This window comes from Sturnus vulgaris, chromosome 3 (assembly GCF_052056855.1).
Source record: "Sturnus vulgaris isolate bStuVul1 chromosome 3, bStuVul1.hap1, whole genome shotgun sequence".
Taxonomy (NCBI): domain Eukaryota; kingdom Metazoa; phylum Chordata; class Aves; order Passeriformes; family Sturnidae; genus Sturnus; species Sturnus vulgaris.
In genome coordinates this window covers 15329260-15356837 of record NC_142245.1, presented here as the reverse complement: position 1 = coordinate 15356837, position 27578 = coordinate 15329260, and the positions used below count along the sequence as shown (strand labels likewise).

At 36.3% G+C, this 27578-nt stretch overlaps 1 protein-coding gene across 26 annotated transcripts in view; it reads right to left on the bottom strand.

Annotated features, from left to right (window-relative positions):
• NRXN1 (neurexin 1) overlaps positions 1–27578 on the bottom strand; it is a 671565-nt gene that overhangs the window by 95276 nt on the left and 548711 nt on the right. For 15 of the 26 annotated variants that reach the window (XM_088161001.1, XM_088161002.1, XM_088161005.1 and 12 more), the window contains 2 exons: positions 25473–25644; positions 1360–1449 (listed from right to left, as the gene is read on the bottom strand). In XM_088161001.1, coding sequence (XP_088017127.1) covers positions 1360–1449; positions 25473–25644 — 262 coding nt within the window. The remainder of the gene's footprint in view (positions 1–1359; positions 1450–25472; positions 25645–27578) is intronic. The other 11 variants (XM_088161013.1, XM_088161014.1, XM_088161015.1 and 8 more) reach the window with 1 other exon arrangement.

The following is a 27578-nucleotide window of genomic DNA, read 5'->3' as shown; positions in this document are numbered from 1 at the left end:
GATTGTCATGGGGTGAAAAATGAGAGCAATAAACTATAAGAAAAGTATTTGACTCATAATTCATTGCTTTTTAATGAGGTGTCCATGAAATGCATAAATTTTGAGAGCATTTGCATTTTTCTTAATTTACGACGTTTTGGGATTTATATGTTTTTTGCTAAAAGGCCAATCAAATATATTTGCAAATGTGTTTGGCACTACAAGAAATACCCCTCTCCCTATTACTTGAAAGTAGTGTTAACTTTTTGGTGTGTCTCAAGAGTTCCAGGTTTTCTAATTCCTTAAGATAACTATTTCTTCAAGTCTGCCAACATTAAAAAGGTTTTTTTTCCACGTAATGCAGCATAGAGCCTATAGCTTTATGTACAAGTGAGTTGATGTATGTATAGACATATAGAAATATGTATATACACACAAAGTTTATATATATATGCCATCAAGTCACTAGGTGAAGTGAATTTTAAAGAATTTATGCAGTAATCCGTTGCATCTCTAGATAAGTGGATATTTACATTTTTTAATTAAATATTTCCTTTTTGTATTTAAACGGTTTTATTTCCCTTCAACATACACACTGAAAAGAAACACATGGTTCACACTGAGTATCTCAGAGGCAGATTCAAAAATAGATGTCTGATTGGCTTTCAGCAAGGCTATCAATTAAAATAAAATATTTTAGATGTAAAAGCGGCTTTAGAAATGATACACATACCGATGGAGAAATCATGGCACATTTCCATTAAACAGAGAAATCCTCAGCAACAGTACCACTCTTAGTAAATAGAATAGTCACTTTAGTGACTATTTGGTTTCTGCTCACAAAAAGCATGCACACAACTTTAAGTTCTTTTTTAATTAGTGTTTGTTCCAAAATCCCCTTAGAAGGTTGCAAACGTTAAAGGGACTTCATTTTGATTGGCAATTCATATTGCCCACTATTTAAGATACCTACAGTTTAAACAAATTTTTTTTCAGGACCATAATGAAGATATCATAACTACAGATATTTTTAGTTAATAATTTAGATGCTGGAACATATAATATAATCTATGAATGATTTATAATTTTTGGTTAATGTTTGCTATGAGTACCTTCATAGATTGAGTTAGTGGATTATATTTAACAGTCCCTTTAACCTTAAGTTAACAGGGTAAGATTATTAAACAGCTGGTACTTCTAGAAATGTATAGAAATTATTATACAAGGTATGCAAATATTACTCTATATTTTACTTTTTAAAATTTGTTTTAATTTAGTTTTACTGAAATTTATTTTTATGTTTATTAGTGTTACAATGAAGCACTACTTGGTTATGTTCAAATTATTTTTTTATTTGAAGTTTTAATCAATGTTTTTTACCTTTGTCGAGTAGCCATTCATCAACTACTCGACCAAGTCGATATGGAATTCGCTGTCTAGCAATCGCCAGGCGCTCGTTATCATTGTTTCCTTTAAAGTTTAAAGAGACATTTCATTGGTTAAAATCTGTAAGGTCAAAGGTTAAAAGTTAATACTTAAAGCTTGAGCTATACAGTTGCCACATGATTTTTTGAAATTTGGAATTTTAAAAAGTGCTACCTAGAACATTTCATGGTTCAGACTTTTCATTCATTCATTTATTTTATTTTAGCAAACAAAATTATTCCTATGTTAATTGAAAATTAGAAATCTGCATTTGAGCTAGGTTATTAAACTTATGTTATAGACAGACCCAAAAAACAAATTTAAACATCATCGAATGGCTTTACAAAAAAATGATAGTTGACCTCAGGGTTTTGTCTTTTTTGATGTTTCTTATTAACTAGTTAAACATGTTCAGGTGAAACAGGTTTAATTTTTCAAAAGACATCCAACCTCTCACTCCAGGTTAGTCATTTAAAGACGAAGAACACAACTCTTAATCACCATCTAAGGCACACTTACTTCTTCTGTCTAATAATAGTCCTGCTGTAACTTATTCTTAAGCAGAAAAAATACACATTTCTTCGTTTCATTTAAATAAAATCCAGAGATTCAAATACATGGTGCAGAACAGAACAGGGCATTCACAGTTTGTACGTTTTCTTAGGACTCCTTGACAATGTCTTGAAGGAACACCAAGGCTTTGACAAAAGTGACTTGCTGAAAGGTAGCCTGGTTCTGAAACATGGAAGTGTTTTGAAATTTAGCAAGAGGCCATCTGTGGTGAGGTTTCATAAATTAAGAACTAACCAGAACCCAGCAATGCAAAGGACAAACTTGTCATATTTGCCAACTGGATCTGTTCTCAGTCACTGCAGAGATCTCTGACTTCTCTAACTAAAACAGTGAGATAAAATAAGGCTGGTACAATCAGAAAAATAGCAGATGAGGGATAATTAGCGAAACACTTAATATTTATTTGTAATCATAGTTTTTTGTGTTTGAGTGATATAGTCTTGATCCCTCAGAATACCGCTTAGAAAGCTACTTAGGAGAATGGCAAACCTAAATACTTCCTTCAATGTACAGGCTTTTGGTGGCAGCAGAGTTTTAGATCAACAATATCTTTTTCTTTCATTGTACTGGTTCATATCAGTAAAGAATCTGAGAGATAAGGACAGCAAGATGAGTAAAAAGGAGTCCTTCATAAATCATATCAAAGTACAAAGTCAATCTTATTAGCTCAAATGTGCATATTTTCTTTGACTTAAAAACCCACCAAACCAATCAAGAAACCAAGTCCTGTATCTGCAGTGGAAATGTAAGCACACGCTGCAGTAAGCCCACATAGTGCTCAGAAAGATATGTTCCTGAGCTAGATGGATCCTATTGCTAATTGTCAAATAGAAATATTATCCAAATTCAGGAGATTGGTGTTCTCATTTGTCACAAAATTACAAGCCATAACAGGCTTGCAGGGAAGAATCAGTACAATAGCCCCCCAAAACTGCAAATGAAACCATGGTGGTTTTATGCAGATGTTTATTCTGCAGTGCTGAGAACTGGTATTTTCCATGTTTCATGCATCCCTCACTTGCTTTAGCATGGAGGTCATTCACCATGCCAGAAACTGAATTATTTGCTTTTGGGAGATGGCCTTTCCCCTGTTTATTCTCTTTCCAATATTGAATCATAAAATGGTTTGGGTTGGATGAGACATTTGAAGAGCATCTATTCCCACCCCCCTGCTATGAGTAAAGACACCTTTCACTAGATCAGGTTGCTCAAAGCACATTTGACCTGACCTTGAGCCCTTCCAATGATGAGGCAACCACAACTTCTTTGGACAACCACAGAAGGTGGTTCCACAATTTCTCTTGAGTAAATATACTATGTGAACTTCTAGGTGTATGTCATATTAAAAAATACATGGACATATATGCATATATATAAAATATATACATTTTTTTTGTATGTGCGTTTCTCCCTGTTCTCAGTTTAATTATATTTTCCATAAAACAGAACTGAACTTGAACATGAAACATTTTACTGAAACATTTCCTTTTGTACGTCTCCAAGAAAGTGAAAATTTAGAATTAAACACATCACAACACAACTACTACGATGATGTGAGAATACAGAAAGTTTTAATTTTATTTTTCCTGTTATGATCTTTAAAATTGCTTCTCTTCATCCTGGCCTCCTTTTATTACAGCAAACTTCCTGGGACTAAATGGAAATCTGAGAAATACCAGGAAAAAGCCCTTAAGAAATGTCATGTGACCAGCACAGGAACAACAAGAACACAAGAAATTGTATGATCCTACATGTTTCTGTTCTGGATTTGTATCTTCCCTCAAAATATGTGTGTATACACATATACCTAAACCAGTGAGCTAATAATTTATATTTTCTGAAAGTCAGGCTTTATCAGTTGAGTCACTGAATAAGTGAGAGAACATCCTATTTCTAAAAGGTTTCCTTAACTTACAGTAAATGAATCATGATGAGTTTTAGTTAGTGTTGCATAGCTTTTTTTTTTTTTTTTTTGGTTATCTGTACTTTTGTAAAAAATGGGGGAGTGGGTGAAATTCTTCTATGTCATTTATAAGAAAGGCTAAGTTGTTCAGAAGAGGTATGTGGGCATAAGGAATGCATTAACATAATGGAAATAAGTCTCATGGATAGAGATCATCCTTCACTCATCGACTCCACGCACAGTTACTCACTGGATGCCTTTCATGAACAAATGCTCTCTAGATCCAAAAAGAACCAGGCAGTCATGGAAAAGTGTCCACAACTGCCTATATTGGGAAGGCATTAAGCTGTGCTGTTTATTCACCCAGTAGGTGTAAATCAGGAACATGTGGTAAGAGGATCTCCTGCAGTCACCAGACTGGATCCTTAGTGCTATTGCAACTCTCTGTTGTAATTCCATGACTAACATGGGACCTATCCTAGGCAAGGTCCACTCACTACTCTGTAGCTGCTCCAGAACATCTCTGGTGATTGTGGAAACTCCTCTTGAACTAAAAGCATAAATTTTCATCTTGGCCAGCTTATACATTTCTTTGAATTATTTCATTAAAACATACAATACGTGTGGTTTTTGAGACTATTATAATGCGATTCTAACAATAAATTATGTTTTTTACTAGCTGCAGCAGTCCTACACCACTGGGAGCAAAATTCAAATGAAAAGCAAGGAAATAACAATTTGATTTGTAAAGGTCACACAAAAAATAATTGCTGATTACATTAGCCCATTCCTCATCAGGGGAAAAGTGCACTGTGAAATACATCTCAATTTGACACTATTGCATTAGCTTAAATTCTTCTAGTGTATAATATAAATGGAAAGGCTAGAGGGAAATGGTGTGGAACTTATCTGGATTTAGTTTCAAGGAGAACACATGGATTTAGTAATGATGAAACTAGTAGACAGATAACAACTACATGAAAAAAGAAATCATACATAGAATTGAAAACAACAGAAACTCCATTAAAAGCAACAAAAGTCCTATTTACTACATGATGAAAAACACACATAGTTTCAATAACTACTTCTTCCCAAACAGCTGGTTTGGGTAATATACTCTGCTACAACTAATCTAGATAGACCCAGTAAAACTGTATGCATTTCCCTCATTTTATAATCTCATCCCCAGTGGAGAAATCATAAATACCACAGATTGTTTTCCACAGGAGTATTCAGTTCATGTTTTTTCCTACCTTCCTTTATTTATGCTTGTTTTTACCAATATGGTGAACCACAAGGAACTTCTTCAGTAAAAACACTTCCAAGAAGGTTAATAAATTTTTTCATACTCTAAATAAACCTGCGGCTTTGAGATTTTATTCTGTTACCCATCTAAAAGATTAAGTGCTCTGGCAGGCATCCTTTAAACCGTAATTCATAAAAAAACCCCTGATGTGCCTAAACTTTAATTGTAGACAGCTATGTGACTATCCAGCATTACTCTTCCAGGTTATATGGCCAAGATTTCTTTGATTAAAAAAGCTGGGGAGAAATGATTCACTCAGGATGTGCACCATGACATTGTCTAACCTGATTGAATTCTAGATGGCTTCATTCTTCTGCCAAATACACAATATTTTGTCACACCAGAGTGTTAATTCCATGCTGGCAGAAAGGCTTCAAGGGAATAACAATAATTCCACAGAATCAAGGTAAGCAGAGAAGAGCAGCAAAGGTCAAATCTTTGAGTCAGAGTTAAATCTTGTGTCACAACTGAGAAGAAGCAGTCCAAAAAAACTTTAATCATACCTTTATATCTATAGGTCAGCTGGGACAAACCAACTATGTGAACTTCACTAATATGTGTTTTATCCCTCCTGATTTATTATATTGTCAAGGCTGGAGTGTAATTCTATTTTGTGCTCTGAAATAAAGGTGTCAGTTATTGATGTGAAATAGCAGCATCCTTGAAAGGGAATAAGTAAGAAGGTTGAAAATCGTGAGTCTGTGAAGAGCAACCTAGACTAGAGAATATTTTCTTTGAAACAAACCTTTTAACAGAATACAAATTCACATTGTTAGTCCCAGTGATCTGTTAGGGAAATAAATAACAAAGTGATGAAACCAAGGTCTATCTTCATTTATAAACTACTCTCTCTCCCTTCATGATCTTAACACCACTCTTTCTGAATCATGACTCCCCTGACATCTGCAAGAGGAAGACAGAGACCCACATTATTCCTCCAGATGCAGTTAGGGATGAAATCTGACTGAAATGTCAGTTGCGTGGCATGACAGGAAGCCATAGCAGCTCTGGGTGAGACACGGAGGAAAACAGTCCACAAACAGTCTCCCATGGCCAGGAAATGAAATCACAATCTCAGTAATGGCCCATACTAAAGTTCTTTTATATAATCTATTTCCATTATTGTGCACACATTCTTGAGACTGGGTTGCATGGGGTAGAGAAGAAGTCCAAGTTCACCTTAGGAAGTTACTGTGTTAGTGGGGGACACTGCTCTGACCTACATTTTTGCTGAGTGCTTACAGACTTGTCTAGCCAGTGCTTGATCCAGGAGTGAGCTCTGGATGGATCAGATGAAGGTATATGTCCTTTTCTGTTGCTGAAAGACGTCAGCTGAACTTGTTACAGAATGTGGGGAGAAACACAGGAGGATACAGTGGTCAGTCTTGAAGATGTTTTATGAGGAGTTACATACCCAGAAGGCTGATTTGGGCCTCCTCCAGTGCTCCGAGGGAAGGTACACACAGAGTTGCAGAATGTGAACATTTTGAACAAACTTTACTGTTAGCTCAGTGAGAAGATTAAAGTGCAAAGAAACTCTTAAGTTAGAGAAAGAACTTGTAGCAAATAAGTAAGAGTGCAGCTCTTCAATGCCTTACCTTCTCAAGACAATTTAGCCTAGAAAGAGAGAAACCACCATGAAGTACAACTCCTCCAAACTTTGAAGAGTCAAGCCTGGCAAGTTCATACTAAATGACCGTAATGTAATAGGACCCTTTAACCCTACAGGAGCTCCCAAATTTCTTATAGTGAATATTAAGCATCCAAAGAAACTATTTGTCCACAGAATGCAGTCTTCAATTCAGTCTTCATAGCAGAGTAAAATTTCTCACTAGGGGTTTATAACACTGCTAAAAACAAAGGAAAACTAAGGTTTGCCTTTAAGGAAACAATTACCACATCTATTGAAAGATGCCCATTTATCCTACAGACTATACCAAAACATCTTATATTCACCTGTAAGCTCCTTATTTCACCCGTATTAAACAAAGCAAATAATATTTTTACAACTTTCCACAAGTTTAGACTTCAAACCCTCATTAACGTCTCAGGGGGAGTTGAACCTTCATTTCAAATCAGCTACCTTCTGCCCTGTTTTGGTTTTGATTATTTTTCACTGGATTAATTAGTAATTAAATGAAGAGTGCGCTCTTCCTGACTCTCACTTCCTCACTATAATGCAGTATCTGTCTCAGTTTGTGCAGTGCTGCATGGCTTATTTTGAGAGATTGCTGTATTATATCAAAAACAAGCAAGAGAAGATGAAAAGCAACAAGAAGCAGATAAGAAAACATAAGACTTATCTGATAAATTAAAGGTCATATTTTATTATCTGGAGTTTACAAAGATCCTTTGTATAGCCTGTGTAGTATTAAAGAAGCTAATATTATAGGGCTGCTGCTAAAATATACAGGACAATTGATAGAAATCATTGAAGAGGAATGAATTGTTGTAAGCATGGTACCATGCCCCACATTACCCCAAGAGTGACATTTTGTAGGTCTCCAAGGTAAAAGGACTTTGAACTGTTTCTAAATCATAATGTTACAGCATTTAAGGTTACCTTTTCTATATAAATTTAACCAGAAGTTGACTATAAGCAGTTTCTTATTCAGTAGATTTTCAACAACTGCAAAATGGAGAATGTTTCAAGCCTATTGCATTCAAAATTAGCTAGATCAGAGATAGCAGCTACTAAGGGTATTCTACTGACTTTGGCCCAGGTAGCAATCTGGATGATCTTCATTTCATGCTAGAAGAGAGGTGCTATACAGAATGTCCCTTGACAGAAACAATACATTATATAAATGAACAATGGGAAATGGGAAACACTGTGCTCAGCTCTCATTTTCAATTCGCACTGGGCCATAACTCCATGAATATCCAGTATTCAGGTAGAAGCCATCAATAAGAAAGGACTTATTAACTGTGTGGTAAGTCTCCTAATTAAGTTTAATCACTACACAAGTTCCGAGATCAGAATAAGGACAAACTGTCAAAAGGTCATTGCTCATATACTTGCACTTTATTGTAATCAGTGAAAGGTTTTGGGAAAATCTGTTTTTCCCATAAGTTTTTTGTGGACAATTTGCAACATGAAAAGTTATCTGAAACAATTGGAAAAATCTTCTGGAGTTACATCCTGCTCTTGGTTATGTGGGTGATAAGAGAAAATAGAGTACTGGCCTTCAGTTGTGATCTCCAAATCTGCTGCAATTGGATTGCTTTAGCAGACTTTCAGGGACAGTGCAGGGTACAGATAAAGTCATGATCATTACATGACCAGATTCATAAACACTGTAGGAAATCCAAATTACTCAGCATCAACCTTCATCAACAGCACCCAAGCTAACTTCATCACAGCTGTAAATTTTAAAAACGTTGATTTCATGTTCTTTCACAAAACATGAAGATGATGCAGTTAACCCCTATGTCCCAAAATCCTGGGACATACAGGTGCTTTTTCACACTTCCTGCACCTGCCCAGACTGTATCATCTTGTTCTCCCAGGGACAAGCATAATTACACACAAGCCAACAGAAACAAAACAGAGATCATTATTTGGACCAGATTTTGCCAAGCAGAATAAACCAAATGTGCCCATATAGACGGAACATGTCATTTAAGAGATAAAAATCTGTTCTGTGTCAGCAGTGCAGGCAAAAAAAACCAAAAAACCCCAAAACAAACAAACAAACAAACAAACCAAAACAAAACAAAAACAAACCAAAACAAAAAAACCCTAGCCCTTAGCAAGCTAGGAACTTTCAGTTCTGTCTAGAAGTGGCATTTCAATTTGTGTATTTTAGCCTTGCAGACATTTTACTTTAAAAGAATAATCTATTTCAAATTGAAAGGTTTAAACTTGCACATATAGGAGGGTTTTAATGCTTTTGGCAAGACAGCAGCAGAAACTGTAAATAATAGAAACGGATGCTCACTGAGATAAAAGCAGAGTGCTTTAGGACTGCAGAACTATAACAAGAAGACCACCATTGAAAAGCATAATGGCTGTGAGTAGACTCCCAGCAGAGGTTTAATTTTATCTGTTACATATTGAAATAATCTGATTTCCTATTTATAATATATTTTTTAAAAGATCACTAATAATTACCCTGTAACCTATATTATTTTAAGTTTTTATAAAATGCAGGTAATTTTCTAATAATCTGCAAGATATTTACAGTTAGCTAAGGTTTTTCCCCTTGTGATTGATTATGTTTTCTCTCTTTTATTTTTTGGTGTAGTAAAGCCAAGAATACTAATTGTTACAAAACATTTGATTTTGTTTTGAGATAGAAATTTTGAAGAGAATTGAAAAGTTCAGTGCTCAGATATTCTGAATTTCTGTATTCAAAACTCTTCTGTATTTTTCTTCTTGTATGGTTTAGGAAATTCTCAAGGAAGGGAAAGTCTGGTTACTATAACACATTTTTCACTCTCCTATTATCTCTGCTTTGTGACTTCTCATATTCTTTGTTTAAAAATGGGACAAAGACCCACTGCTGAGTAAAGACCCTTTTGTGTGGGGAATAGGCAGAATGGCTGTCAGTGTTGGCACAAACCACATCCATGGAAAGCCCATTTCAGTACACCCTATTCTTCAAAAGTCCACAAAGATACACTGAGAATTAAGCACAGAAGCAGTTCTCTGGTGCCTTCCTAAATCATGGCCTAAAGATGTCTTTGAGATGATCTCTCCTGGGATGTTTTCAGATGACAGATGCTCTCAAGGTAGCCTTTGGCCTCCAGAAGAGAAAGCCAGTGGCTCCAAAGCCAGTCCTAACACATGTGGATCCTGTGCCAGCTAAACCAATCCATCCCTATGCCTTAAGCTCTTGCCCAGGACACACTTTCATATGAGGAGCTGCTTGGTTTTAAAAGCTACACAAGGCCGCATTTTGGATGGGCAGTGCAAAGCTGGCAGCTAACTTTCATGTAGGTCTAAGTTTATTGGCTTGATTTTCAGAGCAAATCTGAGTTGAAACATCAGAATGGAGAAACAATCAATATTGAACTATTTAAGCATGTATGAATTTGCAAGAAAATAGATAATTACTATTCAACTGTCAATATGTTTAATCTTTCATTTTATTTTACAAAAAACCATTTGCTGATGCAATACCCACAGTGTAGACCTGACTTCTACTTTGAAACACTTATGAAATGTTAAATGGGAAAAAGATCAACTTTAGAAAGAAAATAGCTCTGCTAGCACAATTTACACATCTACTTTTTCTCAGGGAACCACTTGACCTTTTAAAAACATACTGAAACCCACCATGTTGAAATTAAATAAGGCTATTACCATCTTTTCAGCTTTATGAACTCTTGTAGCTTCTCTAACACGAAGCACTAATGCATTATTAAATATAATGTAATATGCTATTTAAATTATTTTTATTTCTAAATGATGGTACTGAGCAAGGTGAAGTATTAAATAAGCATCTAATTCAAAGCAGATAATACACTAACAGCTAAAATGGGCAGATGACTTACTAATAAAATATTAATACATTCCAGTTTAATCAGCATATTACAAGACAAAATTCTGTCCTCTGAGCAGGAAGGACTACATCAGTCCATCAATCTACTGTCCAGTCATCACCCATGAAAGTACTGGCATGGGTTCAATAGATTAGATGGGAAAAGGAAGCTGCCTCCTGTCCTTGCTTTTATTCATATGCTCACAGATTTGCCACTTCTTCTAAAGCAGAACTAAAACTTCGAAACAAAGTTTCACTGCTGAGTCTGAAGTATATTAAATTAACACTAAAATATGTCTAACTGCCAGGGTGGATTGTTGCCACCAATAAAGTGCAAGGCTAAAACAGGATTCTGACAAGGATTGGAGTAACATCCCATTTTGTTTTCTGCACAGAACACCCATGGTGTTCGCATCCACAGAACTATGACAGATAAGGGAAGTGTACAGGCAGCAGATTATTTTTGACACACTCCTGCAGCATGGCTCATCTCCCCAGCTCAGCTGGAAAAGCCGCACACAGGCTTACTCCATGGAATGCTCTTTAACTAAAGTCAGCTACTGCAAAAATTACATGCAACAAACTGTGAGCTACCAGATAGAATGGATAACCAAGAAGTTAACTAAGAATCATTCCTTACAAGAATTTGTCAGGATTTATGGATGCATAAATATACAAAGCTGAGAAAGATAAATGCTGTATTAGGATTTAAGCAATATTTCCAGTATTGTATTTCTGCTCTTTTGCAAGCACATTCTCAGTTTGATGCAATAGGACTGACATATTTAAGGCATGGCATAGCTGTTGATTAACACAGTAATGTTTCTGGATATAGAAATGATACCTGGAAACTTTCCCCCCCCTACTCTGACTTTAATTCCTGGAAAGTGATTGCTATGTCTGCATTATAAGCACAGTACTACCGTAGGATTATTCTTATATTGATAGTCCACTCCTAAGAAATAGGACTAATGTCAATTGCACATCAAAGGATATGACTATTTACCCACTAAACCAGCCATGAAGCTATTCTTTGGTTAATTTATAACCTATAACCAGATCAATCAGCCTTCCAGGAAACCACCTTCGCCTGATGTGATGACACACCATGAGGTAAATCTCTCAGAAGTGAACACCAAGGATCACTGTTGAAATTCTGTGCTCATTTCTTCCATGAATTTCTTAGCTCTTGTTACAGCTTTCTAGGAACAAATAAAGAGCACTGTAAGCATCTACTGTTTTTTCCTCCTGAAAGCACTTAGACTGCATCAAGTCACTGCATGGTTTTCTTTTTGACAGTATAAATCACTGAAGATTGTGCCTCTCCAGGGATCTCATTACACACATACCCCAAATTGTTTTCTTCCATAGAACCACAGACCCCAGGTACAGATTAGATACCTGTTCCAGAGCTTGTTTCAAAGTGCTGCAAAAGGTGCTAAAATCCTCCCCAATTCTTAAGGCTTTAGCCTTTTGTGCCCACAAGGCCATTTCCATAAACTCTTTTTTCACAGCCTCATGTGATGCTTCATATGGAGCAGCCTGAAAGACGAGATCCCCACAAGTGTCTTCTTGGACTTCTATTTCTCCAGGACACTGTCTACATTGCCATAAGCTTTTTAGAGCCAGTAGAGAACCCCAGTGGTTGGGGGTGTTCAAGTCAGTGAGTGCCCCTCACTGAGAACCATCAGTTGTATGCAATACTGAACTTAGTACCTCAGGCTGACTAATGAAAAATTAACTATATTCACTGCTAACCACTTGGATGAGGAATATCCACTAACTTTAGGATTGAAAATGAGATGTGTGGCTGTGATGTGCAGGCTCCCCAAAGTGTGGCACTGCCACACCGCCCTCCACTGCAACACCGCCGTGTTGTTCCTCTCTGACTGTAATTTGGCTCTAAAAGGATGATTTTTACACACAGGATACCCATGAACCCCAGAGAACTTAATAAGGGAAGGAGGAATGCTGAAACTGAGTCTGAAACCTCTCTGCCCAAATCCTTCATGTGTACCATATCCTACCACAGCTTTCTGGAACTGATAGTGCAGCCATAACTGAGTTTGTAGTTTAGTTCAGACAAAAAATCACTTGAATTTACATGAGAGGAGCTCCAGGACTGGGACCCTAAAGTGAGATGCTAAAAAATCCTTTGGTTGAAAATTGCTATAAGGCAATTGTCGTGCTTTGAAAATGAGAATATGCTTTCAAGATTTAGCCCTGTATCCAGCTATAGTTACATATTTTGCACCATTTGTTCTTTTGCAAAGTATTTATTATTCTCTCCCTATTGTGTAAACTGTCATTTAAAATATTTAAACCTCTCCTCTATTAAAGCCCATCAGATCTGTAGAACAGGAAAAACAAAATTGTCTTTATATATACTTAACCTTGATGATAGTGTGTTTCATTCATTTTTTAATGTCCACTAAACCCAGTGCTGCACCAGAAAAGCTATTTAACTCCTTAGAAATAGTTCACTGAGGAAAATAAACCATTTACATCTCAGTTAAACCGATTTTTAAAAGCATAATTTCACTGCCTTTAATTCAGTTAGCTTCTGCATATAAGGAGTGCAGAAAATTACGATGCCCTTTACAATGTTTCATATTCCTGATCCACTGAGGGACATTAAATTTCTGCTTCAAATTTTTGAAATGCCGTATACTACATAATCTGCCCCTTGTGAAGCCCACAAGAGTTCTAGGTTAAATAAATTATACAAGGTTTTCTTTTTTGACAGGTAGGATAAACTGAAAAAAAAATAAAACTATCCTCGGGCTTACCTATACCTTGCTAGGGTCAAGGCAGCTCTTTGAACACTCCTGGAACACTCTGAACTTAATTGTATATGCATGATATAATACACCAGTAGAATTTGTTGCAACTAAGGTGCCGTTAATCTCAAATTCAAAGTATTAAAGAAAAATATTTTGACAGTGTGGATGCTGCAGTTGCAAGATGTTTTCTGTTTGTTTGTTTTTAAACCAACAAGACTCTCCCATGTTCACAGGGCACAAAGGGGAGAAAGAGAGTATAAAGAATGTACATGCTCATATGTTCCAGACAGCAATGATTTGTGTCCTTCTGGATACCTGCTTAATGCAGTTTGCTCTCTGGAAAATATATCTAGGGCAGAGCAAGTTGCTGTTTTCCCTGCTGCAGTATGAATTATAGTGACTTTTTCTGAATTAGTTAGTTTAATGGAAGTTCTTATCCTGCAGACATAAAGTACTATACTGCTGTCACACCTCATGCCACCAGTAAAATATATTGGGGACACATGCACGAATGTGCCCCAAATAAAAAAAATGCCTCATCTTCTGAGAACACAATAGCACTGCAGAGAAATTAATTTTGTTTTCCATATGATAGATTGTCTGGTTGGAAGGCTCAACACCACATTGATTTGTTCTGTCCTGAGAAAGGCTCCCACTGCAGATTGACTCTAGGCTTGCCCCAGAAGATAATGAAAATAGACTGCATTGCTGAAGAAGCACACAGCATTGTACTCTGCTCTTGCATGCTCAACCAGCCACTGGGAACTTCAGTGGGAGCCTTAGAACAGAGCCATGTGTGTGTTCATCCAGTGAAGTGTCTCAGGAAAGGGGCACTGTCACAAACATACCAACTTAAGTGTTACACAGAAATCATTTCACTGGAGTGAGCAAATTAATAGCTTGGTTCAAGCAAGTGACACATTATATAAAGTCCTGTGTAATGACTGGGTTAGAAATCCACTGGGGGCTGGAAGGAAAGAGAAAGAAAGGAATCTGTTCAAATCTCTGCACTGACTACACAGTCCGGGCCCTGGGAAAAAAAAGAATGACAAATTTCTTTTAAATCATGGATGCCATTAGAGATACCAGCATTATATTGTTAAGGAAACTATGTGGCTAAAATTCCTTGAGGAAGAGTTTGAGTAAGTTGTTCTCTTCTTAACCTACAAGATGTTAATCCTCCATTTCTAATTTACCCTACTAGATTGGGTAAGTATGATGCTGCAGGTTACACAGAAAACCTATGTCAAGACAAATACAAGCTTGCTGTCTTCAGAAATTCCATTTCCATATCACCCTGTAAATGGGTATCGGCCCATCCTCTGCCAAAAAACATGAAAAGAGCACGTCTCTGTTTCTTTCAGTATTTTAAAAACATTTTTCTGAATCACTGCTCATTTGACATTTTCTTTCTCCTTCCATTGTGCCATCTTGCCGTATTTAACTGAAAGGTGTTATACCTTCTGTGATCAAGTAATGACAACTATGCCACACATTTTATCAAGATTTGAATTTAATTACAGGATCTAACAAGCCTAAGAAGGGATGAGCCTTTGTATTTCACCAAGATATCCAAGATGAAAAATAAAGGGGGGGAAATCTGTCTCCAGACTCAGAGAAGCATTATTATATTGCATTATCTGACAGAAAGACCTGATAAGCTGTCAAATTAAAAAGCTGATTTGAGAAATTTTACTGAAACCACTCTTTGAAAAGAGACTTACTGTGGTGCTTTGTTTGGGTATCACCTAGGTTCTTTATTTAAAGACAGCAGCAGGATAGGACAATTTCATAATATCTCAAAGGGCAGCGGTGCTTTTTTTAAAAAAAAAAAATTCCTTGACTTTAGGTAAACTGCAACAGAAGCTCATCCAAAGAGAATGGGAAAATAAATTTCCTTTTTTGTTAACATCAATCTTTCACATCGACAATAAAATTATACAGAAAGTGAGACCTGGATGCATGCTGACAAATGCATTCAATCATAACCAAAGAGCAGTCAGAGCTGTATGAAATGAGAAAAACATGCAAGAAATCAGTTGTGCAATTACAAAGGCAAGGTAGCACACTGGCCTGGTTACATCCATCACTTAACTGCTGGTTTGTGTCTCAGTAACTTAGATGAATTTTTCATGTATTTTGATTCTTGCTTCTTCCAGAATAGTTTCTTCCATCTTTACTCTGGAGAACTTACTGGATTGAGTTTTAAATAATACCTTGTCTTATTTTTAGTTCTCCATGCCATTGTTTTACACTCTAGTATAACGTTTTCTTTTATTCATATTATAACTAGACATAATAACATGAATATAGGTAACTATCAGCTTCCTATAATGGGAAATCTTCATTGATGATTTTGTCCAGACAAAACCAACAAAAACTAACGCAATTTTATCTTTGCTTTGGCTAAGTACTGGAGACATAATTTAAAAGGTAATTGTAGGAAACATTTTTTGATTGAATGATCAGGAGTTGACTTAAATTAATATGAGGACAACTAAAAATAAGCCTGTAAATCAGATTCTTGATTTAAAAAGAACAAAATTTGATAAGGTGAAAGAAGCCAGATTATGCAATCAGTACAAGGGGCTGGATTCAGCCAGGAATGACACTTGGAAATTCTATAATATATTAAAATAATTATATCTATATATAATTTTTTTTTCAGTTTGCACCTGCAAGGTTAAAATATACCAGATGAGTCCTACTAGACTGAACAACTACATTATCACAGACTGTGTTACAGGAGGGTAAAACTCCAGACTTGCTCAGTAAAGAAAGCAGTACCTGTCAGAATCAGAAAAATAAATAAATACTGAAGAAAAGTTGCCAGAACTTAAGCCCAAAAACCTCCCAAAGAAAGTAAACTAAATTCAAAAGCCAGAGATTCTAAGGTGCTATAAACAAAAAGAGATCACGAAGTCAAGAACTACTTTATAGGAAGGCTGATGGTGATCCAAGGGAGCAGATTGAATTGACTAACAGAAATGCATCTAATGTAGATCTCCACAGCTCAGAAAAAAAGCAATGTACATATTCTTACTGAACTTGCATGAAGTGAGAAGAAAGTGAGAAAGATAATCTGTATCCCAGAATTTAAATATTTAAAACCAGGAGTTTTTAAATCCAGCTATCCAATGAGACATGTTATTTCTTGTAGTAGAGAACAGATAATGTAATAGATTTACATGAGAAGAATTTTAAAACTACCCACTTGAAGTAGTTAGTATGACCTTAGCCATACATGCTGCTTCAGAACAAATTTTAAAATAAATAACTAAAGACATGAAAGCAATTGGAAAATCAGATAAAACGCAAAACTTTACCAAATCGTGCTGGGCTACTTTAACAGCTGTATTTGACAAGCCAAATACTTTCCTAGATGAAGGAAATGACGTATATCTGAATTTATCTGGATCTCGTAAAGCATTTGATATGATGTCATGTAGCAAATAATAGATTAACTGTGGAAAAAATACAGGAGTGTAAAAATTGTATGGTAAAGAGCTAAAAAAAATCCCAAAACATCAAAGGACAGCATTGAATAAGGATTTGTTCTCTCCTCCTTCCTCTGTCTCATGTAGAGACTGATATCCTGCTGCTGTAGCTATTGACAGGATCTTTATTCAAGGGCTGCTTGTCTTGCATCACACTCAAGTGAAGGCTCCCATCTTCCCAGGATACATCTCCTTCTAGGAACCAGCACTGGAGCTGTCTTCTCTCTGCAACTCCCACTTCATTCAGTGTCTTCTTCAGCTTCTTAGTGAATCATTCACACAGATGATAAGCACTCCTTGCTTGTCACATTCAGACCTGCCAATGTGTCAACAGTACCATATTCTGGCCCTTATGTTCCCCACTATATTAACTATAGTTGAAAAATAAAAAACCTCAAGAAATAATAGGTGGGTCAGATGTACCAAAACTCTCGATGTATTTTGGGGAGCTGATGCCATCTAGCTGAATGAGTGGAAGACCTACATGTGTTTTAGCCACAGAAGCGTGATAAACTCAATGCTGAGTTCTACATGGAATTAACAGGAGGAATATCATGGTGAATTCCCAAACTGCATTAAACTGTGCCATAGGAGCTACCACAGAGAAGCCACTGCCAAGATAACTGCAATGAAAAACAATGGTTTTCCCCCAGAAAAACTACCTTGGTGGAACTCCTAAGAAAGTATCCAAGCTGAGTTCCACAATAAATCATTTTTTGTATTTTCTTCACTGATCTCAGTATAAAGTGCCATCCACACAATGAAATCTGTACATGACATGAGAGTAGACATGGTGGTAATACTGAAGAGGCTGCAGATATCAGTCAAGAGGAACAGAGCCCTTCTGAATTAACAGAAGTGACACCAAAGCTTATACAACAAAGTGCAGTCACACACTTAAGATATAAGACCAGTCACACCACTTCTTGCCCTAAATTGGGATACTCTGATAGAAAAATGAGGAAAGACATTCAACAGCTGCAGAATGACATTGAGCTTTCCAGTTCTGAGGTATGAAAAAGAAAATTAAGGTCTTAAAATGTAGAATTAATATCTGCATTACTGTCTTCATATATCCTTGAGGTCCTAGTGTTCTCACTACTGTCCATTTTCAAAACATATGTGCAGTTGAAAACCAAATTCACAACAAAAAAGCATTGAAGAAAGATTATTATGATGAACAGAGGAATGAGAAAACTATTCTGAAAAAGGTATGTAAGAACAAAGTGGATGAACTGCAAAGTGCTTGCAATGAAGGCAAAAGAAAATTTCTTAAGAGTAGGATGTTTCTTCTAAGTTACCGTCTAAGAGAAACAATTTATGCGAAGAAGCAGACTTGACCAAGTACAGTTTAATTTCTAATTTCTTAAGATCTTCTATCACTGACCTTACTTTCAAATACACATAGGGGAAAAAAATAAAATGGGAATGGAAAAAAAAGCCATCCAAACCATTATTCCATTACAAGGAAAGTGAACCATTGATTTAAATACAGTTCCATTAATATTTTCTTTTCTAAACATTCTCAGAACTTGTTTTTTTACTGATAATGAAAATAATTCATGAGCTGCATACAGCATTAAACCTTTGTCTTGAGCCAGTGCAATCAATTAAAAATATTTTCTATGAAAATTCAGATTATCTCATGTATGTGCATTATCTTTCATAGATCAACTTTACTTTCACTGCTACAATGCATATTCAACAGAGCCAGTTGTTTTTTTAACTCTGAGATAAGAATGAAAAATGTTTGATTAAAATATTGTTTAAGCCAATGAAGATTTTGCAAAATCTTTCATTCTAGAAAAAACGCAAATAAATTGCACAAAACCAGTAATTTCTGAATTTCAAAAATGTAAAAAAATTGAGATTATTAAATGCTTTTATTTCAAAATACCTTTTTAGATTTTTATATCTTTCATTTTTCCATCTTGTTCTTTCATTGCTGTTAAAGGAAGCACATTTTTTTAAATTCTTCATTCACTAATCTTTTTTTTTCTGTAGTAATCTTGAATTCATCTCTCTTAGAGCCTGTATGTATGGTTTCTCACTTTTATATTAAAAAATAATGTTATTCAATATATAATATAACAAGTTTTAAATTATCATACTTCCATTGCAAATCAATTTATTTACTCCTTTAATTTTCATTAGGTGGGAATCTGTGACTGTTCTCCCTAAGATAGAGTCTGATCCATCAAAGAACTCGACCTTTACCACCAGGGCTGAGTAAATTCTTCCTGAATATTTTCACATGGAACTTCATCAAAGACTTCTTGCAAATCAAAGACCCCAAGTATGTTAACTCATTCATATTTATTCCCCATTATCTCCTACAAAACCTGAGTAGGTTTAACTGTAACAGGTACCAGCAGACCATCCCAGATAGAGACCTCAGCATAAACAGAACCCCAGGGAGATGTGACTCCATGGACACATGGAAGGTCATAAATAACACTGATGAGTTTTGCTTTCCAAATCAGGGAGGGTGAGACTTTACTTGGTCACAAAACAACTACTGACTTAGCTGGTATTTTTCCCATTCTCTTCTTACTAATTCCATAGACTAAATATTTTAGACCCACATCTTCCATTTCTAAAGTCTGATTTTATACATATGGCATAAATTTATACATAAAGTCTTTGCACATTCATCTTCTATGTATTCCCAGATAGAGAGCTCCTGAGAAATCCTCATGATTTTTCCAAACATTGTTATCTCCAAGGGAAGTAAAATCTTATGAGATGTCCTTATTTCACTACAGGAAATGCAGGAAATTTCACAGCAGGAAATGACATCCAAACCAAGAGACATAGGACGGTCTATGTTTCACATAAGCTTAATGGCTGTGAACAAAATTTAAGTCTTTTCGATTGGACTTGCTTCCTGGGCATAAAGGCAGTTTTTACTTTGTCTTTGGGAACAAGATATGAGATTCCTCCACATTTGTAAGCTTTGTAGCTTATCAGATGATGGTGTTCTTCATATCCTCTATGTCTTACTGTCAGGATTGAGGGATGGCAGATCTGACTGAAGGGCTCAAAATAGCAAAGGAACACACACGAGAGAGAACCAAGATGGATTCTTTTATCCAGAGGAACCCAGTGAGAGAAAAGGTACAGGAAATGTGTTACTGGACAAATAAACAGCAGTCAGAAGCTTTTGTTATTTTCCTGTGAAACACCCTGAAAGTCCTGTGTCCAAACAGCAGTGGCCAGAGAGGTTTGAAAATTTTCTCTGTGGCACAAAGCAAGGCAAACACTGAGTGCTCATTTACTTGTTTGATTCCTACATCACCTTGACCATTATCATTTTGCATGGATGTGGTGATAACGGGCTGACTGTCTCTTTTATTAGAATATTCAAAGACACATTTGTGAAAGTGCTTGAGATGTCTCCCTACCACTACACTTACACCTGAAAAACATCTTTGATCCTCTTCAGAAGTGGCCAGAGGGGCTTGAATTTGGACGCTATTTCTAAGCCAATAGTAAGCAAGTTAGGAAAGTACATGGATCGCTTGGGAAATGCTAATCCATTCCTGGAGAAACAAATGTACTGACACAAATATCTGTTAATTTTATAGTCAGTCTGAACACAAAAAAATACAAGACAAATGGATGCTATTTACCCTAAATAGGATACATGGTAATAGTTGACTCCTAGCATTTATCTTAAAGTCACGTGTATCCCATGAAAAGATGACAGACACTTTTTCTATTTTCTAGAATACAGGGACCAAGAGAAACATTTAAATTACATGTCCCATTCCCCTAGCCCATGGATGTTCTGTAGGAACAACCTTTATCCCCCAGATCCAGAGAGAGTCCCTAAAGACAATACCAGAGGTACTAGCACTTAGCATAACGTCAGTTTGCTCTTCTGCCAACATCCATGGTCTCTCACACAGGTTCTTCTTTGGTGTCTGTGCCCCAACATGATTTATAATTCCCAATCACAGAGATACATCTGTTCCAGTAGTCTGGCAATGTTTTGGATAAGCTCTTTTCTGCAAGCAATGTGAGTGACCTGCTCATACTGCCAGATCTTGGTCTGTCAGACATCCCTGACACATCCTGACCCACGGGGTTTGTGAAGACAGCTGCAACGAAGCTTTTCTAAGGCTAAGCAGAGATCCAGGGATGACTAGGAGGGCATCATTTTAGATATTTGCCTACATCAGACAGTATCTTCCAAACTGCTGCAGAGTCCCAGGAATACTGAGCATTCTCAGCAGACTGAACTGCTTTGAAACAATATCTAATAGGTCATTTTCTAGATAGAAAATTCTGCATCCATCTGATTTACAATGGAAGTTATGAAGAGAAAATCCTCACTATTAAAATGATTAGCTGTGCTGTTTGTTTTAAAAGAATTCTCATTGGGGAAACTGCATTTGACCACAGAAAGCATAGAGTCAGTGTCAGAAAAGTGATTCTGAAATTCTTTCACAATAAATGGTGGTTATTGTCGCTTTAAAATGCCCTCTACCTTGTTTTGATACACTTTGTCTGACTAGCAAAATGTACACCCTTCACTACCAAGGAACAAAATTCAGATAATTAGGAAAAGTGATTTTCTTTATAAAAAGATACAGTTATGAGCACTATTATGATAAAGATTTGGTGGGTTTTTTTCCTCCTCTCTATTTGATCTTATTTGAAACACATTTTCTTTCAGGTAAGGAAGAAAATGTTGTTTCAAATTAAACAAAATGCTTTGTTCTCAGATTATCTAAGCTCCTATAAACACTGGGCAATCTTGACATGAAAAGTCAGAACATTTTATTCAGAAAATACTGAAATTAGTATTTTGATATTACTAAATTTCCTTTCTTTTTTTTTCTTTTTTTTTTTTTTAATTTGACCATAATTCTTAGTTCAATTTGACACAAATTAACAAGTTCTTTGTTTTATGCATCCTTAGGAAATTTACACTTCAGTTTAGCATTGTTACCTAACTGAAGTGACAAGAGCAGCCTCTTGACAGAAGCAGCTGGAATTGCTACTGTGGAGCAGTCCCATCACCACAACAGCAGCCAGAACCATTGGGAAGGGCAATTAAAACTAGACAGTGAAGCAGACAAGATAAGCCACAAGGAGTAGAAAGAGTCTGCATGGAAATGGGGATAGTTTATTGATTAGCAGCTCTGACTGCACAGTCAGCAGTTTTCCTATTCCTGTTTAATATGATCATAAATTAGGCTGTATCCAGATAAGTTAATGTGAATTCATTATCTGAAAAAGAGGTCAAGATGAAATACTAAAGTTCTTCATGAAGGTGCAGAGGGATGGTGATAATTCAGCAAAGAGACATAACACTGAATTTAATTATGGCAGATGGAATAAATAAATCAAGTGAAGATATGGGCATCTTAATCAACTATGAAAAAACTACAGTGTGCCACTCAGTCACAGGGCTATGCACAAGAAATGGGGAAAACAGGAAAACAGGATCAACATTTAATAAAGGGCAGAAATCAAAGTGTACATCCTCATAGCACTAGCATTTTATTCAGAGAAGTGACAAGAAAGAAACTTCAGAGTAAAAAATTACTTTGATGGTAGTCTGGAAGAACATACATATGTATATCTAAACCTCTGCTTCTGAAAATCATGCAGCCATTTCAGGATACTGAAATCTTCACATTTGTCTAGGACTAAAACACATTTTTCCCAACTATATTTCAAAAAGCAACCGTCCACCTTAACTAGGACAATCATCGTCTGCCACTGACCCCTGACTCTTTTCCTTTTACAGCTCTCTCATTTCACACCCACTCAGATATAAATTGAAGATGCATTGGCCCAGAGCAAGCTCAAATCTAGTGGGATCAAGAATGATGTCACAGAAGAGACACACTACATTATATTCATCTTCCAGGGTCACTCTTCAGCATTTTATGCAGCTCTTGGGTAAAACACACAAAGCCACCATGGAAGCTCTGCGAAGCATTGCCATGTGATTTTTTTTTGCAAGGTACCAGCTGTTACTGGGCCCTGGGTATCCTTATCCACAGCAGTTACATGGGGCTGGATGAAAGATACACAGGCAATGGAACTGGAAAATCTTGAGTCTCTGACCAGAAACTTCTCTTAGAAAACTTTCATCTAGCACTTTAAGACACCAAACACAAACCAGCAATGTCTTGTAATCAGGCATCCCAACCTGAAGTGTAATTCTTAGCAAAATCTTTCCTCATAAAGACCTGATCAGTTGGTATGCTTTAGACAACCAACTGATTATTTAATTTTATCTTTGAAAAAAAAAATAATCCAGCATATGTAAGTATAGCAACTTTACTAATTAAGCTGCCTAATCTTGGCTTCATTATTAATTAAAAAAACCCAAAACAAGATTGGCAAACCTGATAGAGAAGCATAGAAAGAGAAGAGAAGGGTGTGGTTAGATGGTCTCTGAGAAGAGAGAAGAGATGGAAGGTGAAAAGGGGGAGGATAGCAGCCAAAAGCAATACTATGGCATACAGGAGGCATAAAATATTACTATGGGAAAGTCAAAGAAAATTACAGGCCAACAGCAGTCTTAGAAGATCCAGCAATAAAACAAGCCAAGGTATTCTGTACCACAGCTACTGAAGCAACCAAGAATGCCTTGAAATGCAGCCTGCACACAGATTATTCATGGAAGCTCAAGAAGATCTAATTATTTGTTTTCTTTGAAAAAAGAAAACATCCAACCTTCTTCCTCTCCATCAATCCCATCCTAAGGATTCTAAATTGATACTTGTTCAGTATAAACAAATTCTATGTGCCACTAGCTTCAGAATTCAAGGCTTCTTTTTGTGTTTGAGCCTGCCCAGGAGCTTGTTGTTCATCCACATAGACCTCCTGGCATATTTGCCTGACTTCCTCTTTGTTGGGATGCATCACTCCTGAGCTTGGGGGTGGTGAATTCATGCTCATCATTTAGGTAAAAAACAAACAAACAAAAAAACAACAAAAAAACCCAAAAAAAAACAAAAAAAAAAAAAAAGAAAAAAAACCACCTCAAGCCTATTTTTCCCTTTGTGCTGAATAGGTCTTGAACACAAACGATGACAAGTCTTCCTCAGCTTACACCTTATTTCAGCAGCCATTTACCAAATACTGCAAAATTTGAAAGCCAGAGGGCCACAGGGGAAACAGGAATATCTGAAAGATCAATGAGTGTATTTCAGTGTCTCCCTTTCCCTCAAGAATTTATCACTTCTCATAGGCGTCTCTAACTTAGAAACTATTAATGGCTCCAGTTGCCAGAGCTGTCATTCAGGTGGGTTTTTTAACTACTTCTGCTATACATAGTTTCTTTCCCAATACATACTTCCATTAATTCATATATTCTGAATTATTTCCAAGAAATTATCTGAAGGGTTATATTTCATGTGTGGATTTTTTAGAAATTATCTGAAGGGTTATATTTCACGTGTGGATTTTTTAAAAATTATTTTTATTTTTTAAAAAGTCAAGTAAATAGCTGGATTACAACTGAAATGGCAACAACAATAACAAAAAAACCCATCCTGAATGCTAATAATTAATCCATGGAATGGCTTATGCATTCCTTACTAGTGAAACACACTCTCCTGCTGCACTTCACCCCCCAAAATGCAGAATTTTCTACTTTTAAACTGATAAATCAGAGCTGTCATTTACGCAGTAGGCATTATAGTTTGCATATTTGCCTTCATTTACACCTCTAGATTTGCTGCCTTTTGCTTAATATAAACATACAGAGCAACTGTTAGGAGATAACAAGCAGATGCATAAGTTACCATTAATGACTCAGTAGTCCTACTCAATAAGAAAGGGATTGTGTATCTGAAAAACCTGTTGCCTTTAAAAATGAATAAAATTAGTAGCATAGTAATCCTCAGCATGTGGCATGTGCATAAAATTAAATATGGGCCTGCTCAAGGCAGCTCTGCCGTCATACTAGTGGTCCTCTTCAAGTAACCAGCATCATCTGCATAAGTAATATCTTGTAGTTTGCATTTGAAGTTAAGGCACCTCAGTTTGGGTGCTTGGCTGTACAATTGATAACTGCGATGCCGTTTGGTTTGTGTCTGCTGGAAGACTTCTGCTAAATTTATAAGCTTCAGATTGCTGTAATCTTGGAATCAAAAGAACACAGACAACCTTTTCCTCAATAAATGTTTCACCCCATCACCTGGGGATAGACTTGTGAGTCACTTTAAACTGTGTAGCTTTTGTCAAAGCCTTTTTTTTTCTCCCGCCTAAACCAAAAATGCAATAAAAACAAATGATAGCAAGAAACAAAACTACTACTTCATGCCTCAATAACTGCATTTTTCCACTTCCAGTAATAACTTGAATTTGGGCTTTTAAACTCACTTAGGAAATGCCATCATCATAAACCATATTGCTCAGAATTCTTTTAACTACTTCTGCAGCTACTAAAACACTTCAAAGGAGCTGATATTGCAATAGGAGAGGAGCAAAACGAGGCAAACTCCAGGCATCCCCACCCTCTTAGTGCCAGGTGTTTGTGTGAGGCCTTACCTGCTGGGTAACGCTCGATGACGGGCCAGTTGTCCACCTGTAGGGTGGCATTGCCACCACTCCTTGTGAAGCGAACCACGTGGTACTTCCCATCGTTAATGATGGCGTTCATCTCTTCGATGGCGATGTCATCCGTCCCAACATTAAATTTAACTCCAATTTTTCCCTGGTGCTGCATAGTTTTAAAAAAATATTAAAAAAAAAAAAAGAGAAAGAAGAAAAAGAACTAATTAAGAGTTGTTTTAGAAGAAATTGAGACAGTGTCATACAGGGGAAGATTTCTAACATCTTCCCTCCTCAGTTGTAATTTCTTTGGTGTGTGGCAGGGACAAACCTTCTGACAGCTTAGGAAGTCTATGACATGTTTTTGAAGGATAATTGATATTCTAACTGAGTTACTTCACCAAATTGAGCTCTCTCCTTTTCAAAGAGATTTAGATCAAGATGACTATGGGGGAAGATGGAGGAAAGCTCAAGGTTTCTGTCTTTGTCGTCTCCCTCACCTCCATGAGGATTAAACAAAAATTTTCCTTTTAGACTTTCAAAACAGAAAGCCTTTCAGTGTCACTTGAGATACAGGAATTTTCTGGCCATAAAAGCCAGTACCAGCCCTGCTTTTTCTTTTTTCAAAGCTCATTCATACTTAGAGTCTTCACAAATTATAACAAAGAAGGAGATTTTTTTTTTCTCTTGGAGAGATTTTTGGCATCACTTTGTAGTGGTTCTGAATCATTAAGCCAAGATCACACTGGCTGATTAACAAGGACTTCCCTGTTCAGAGCCAGAGAGCAGGAAAAGGCATTTGCTGACACAGGGACCTGGTATTGTTATCACTAAGGCCAAAAACTCATTTTTTTTGCTGGGATTTGCTTATAAACTCCTGTGTTTCAGTGCTCTTAGGGCTAAGGGGACTTCCCATGCATACCAATACTTGGCACCAGGGCAGTAGATTTTCCAAATTATTGTCATATCGGCATATTTTAATTTTTATTTACTTTTAATTATTAAAACGTCCACTCTAACGGGACACCTGCATTTAAATAAAGTCTTTTACTGTCTATTAAAGTTAACTTATGGGGTTTGTAAAGTTTGTTTTTTTCCTCCTATAAAATAAATTCTACTCTTCACTAAGGGCATTTGTTACACGGAGGAGAAAAAAAGAAAAGCACTGCACGGTATGAGATTACGAATATATTCACAATAATTGTTAATTCTATGTGAAATTTCATCTTCCTGGAACTAGTATATCCTTCCTTCTTTAAATGTAAAAAACTTCATGAAGTTTTTACATGACCAGATGAAACACAATGAAATATTTTACTTTGTATGTCTTGGTCATCCACATCAAATCTTCCAGAACCAGTTTCACCTTTCTAGTGGAGCCCTTGTGTCTACTCTCTCTTTGTCTTACTACCCTGGCACTGCTTCCTGCAATAAGCATATTCTGCAGCTCCTTGTCTCTGGAAGTTCCCCACTCAAAGAACTCAAGAGTTCATCCACTTTATTTTATTCTCTTTTTAAAAATCTTTGTTTTCCAACAGTGCTTGCATACTGCAGTTACGCAGCTGAGCAGCTGCTGAACACTTCTGCAGTTCCTTCAATATTTTGGCACGACACTATCAGCTCCTCAGCTATGACTTCTTTTGAAACAACTAAAGGACTGTTCCCTGATGAGATTTGTAGAATGAGTCTGAAAAATATTATTTTGTTGGCTCAGTTGATTGAACAATGATCTAAACATTCCTCTGTTTTTCCCTTGTGGATTGTTTTAATATTTCTCCATTTGCTGGTCCTATTTTTCCATATCTATAGAATGTCAATATGGCTCCACCTTATCAATTCTTTTGCCTCTGGTGCGAGATACATAGCAATTTCCCACTTATCTTGGAGAGGTAACTGTAGCTCTTCTTAATTTCAGCTGTTTCAACTAGACTCAGAATAAATGCCACCCATTTTTTTCCCATGGATGCAGTAGCTTATTTGTTTCATTCATATGCTTACTCTCTTTACACAGAAATATATAGAAAGAAATGTAACATTGTCCTGCTTTAAAGCAATCTCCTCTTTTACTAATTTTTGAAATGCAAAAAACCAGCATGTAATGAT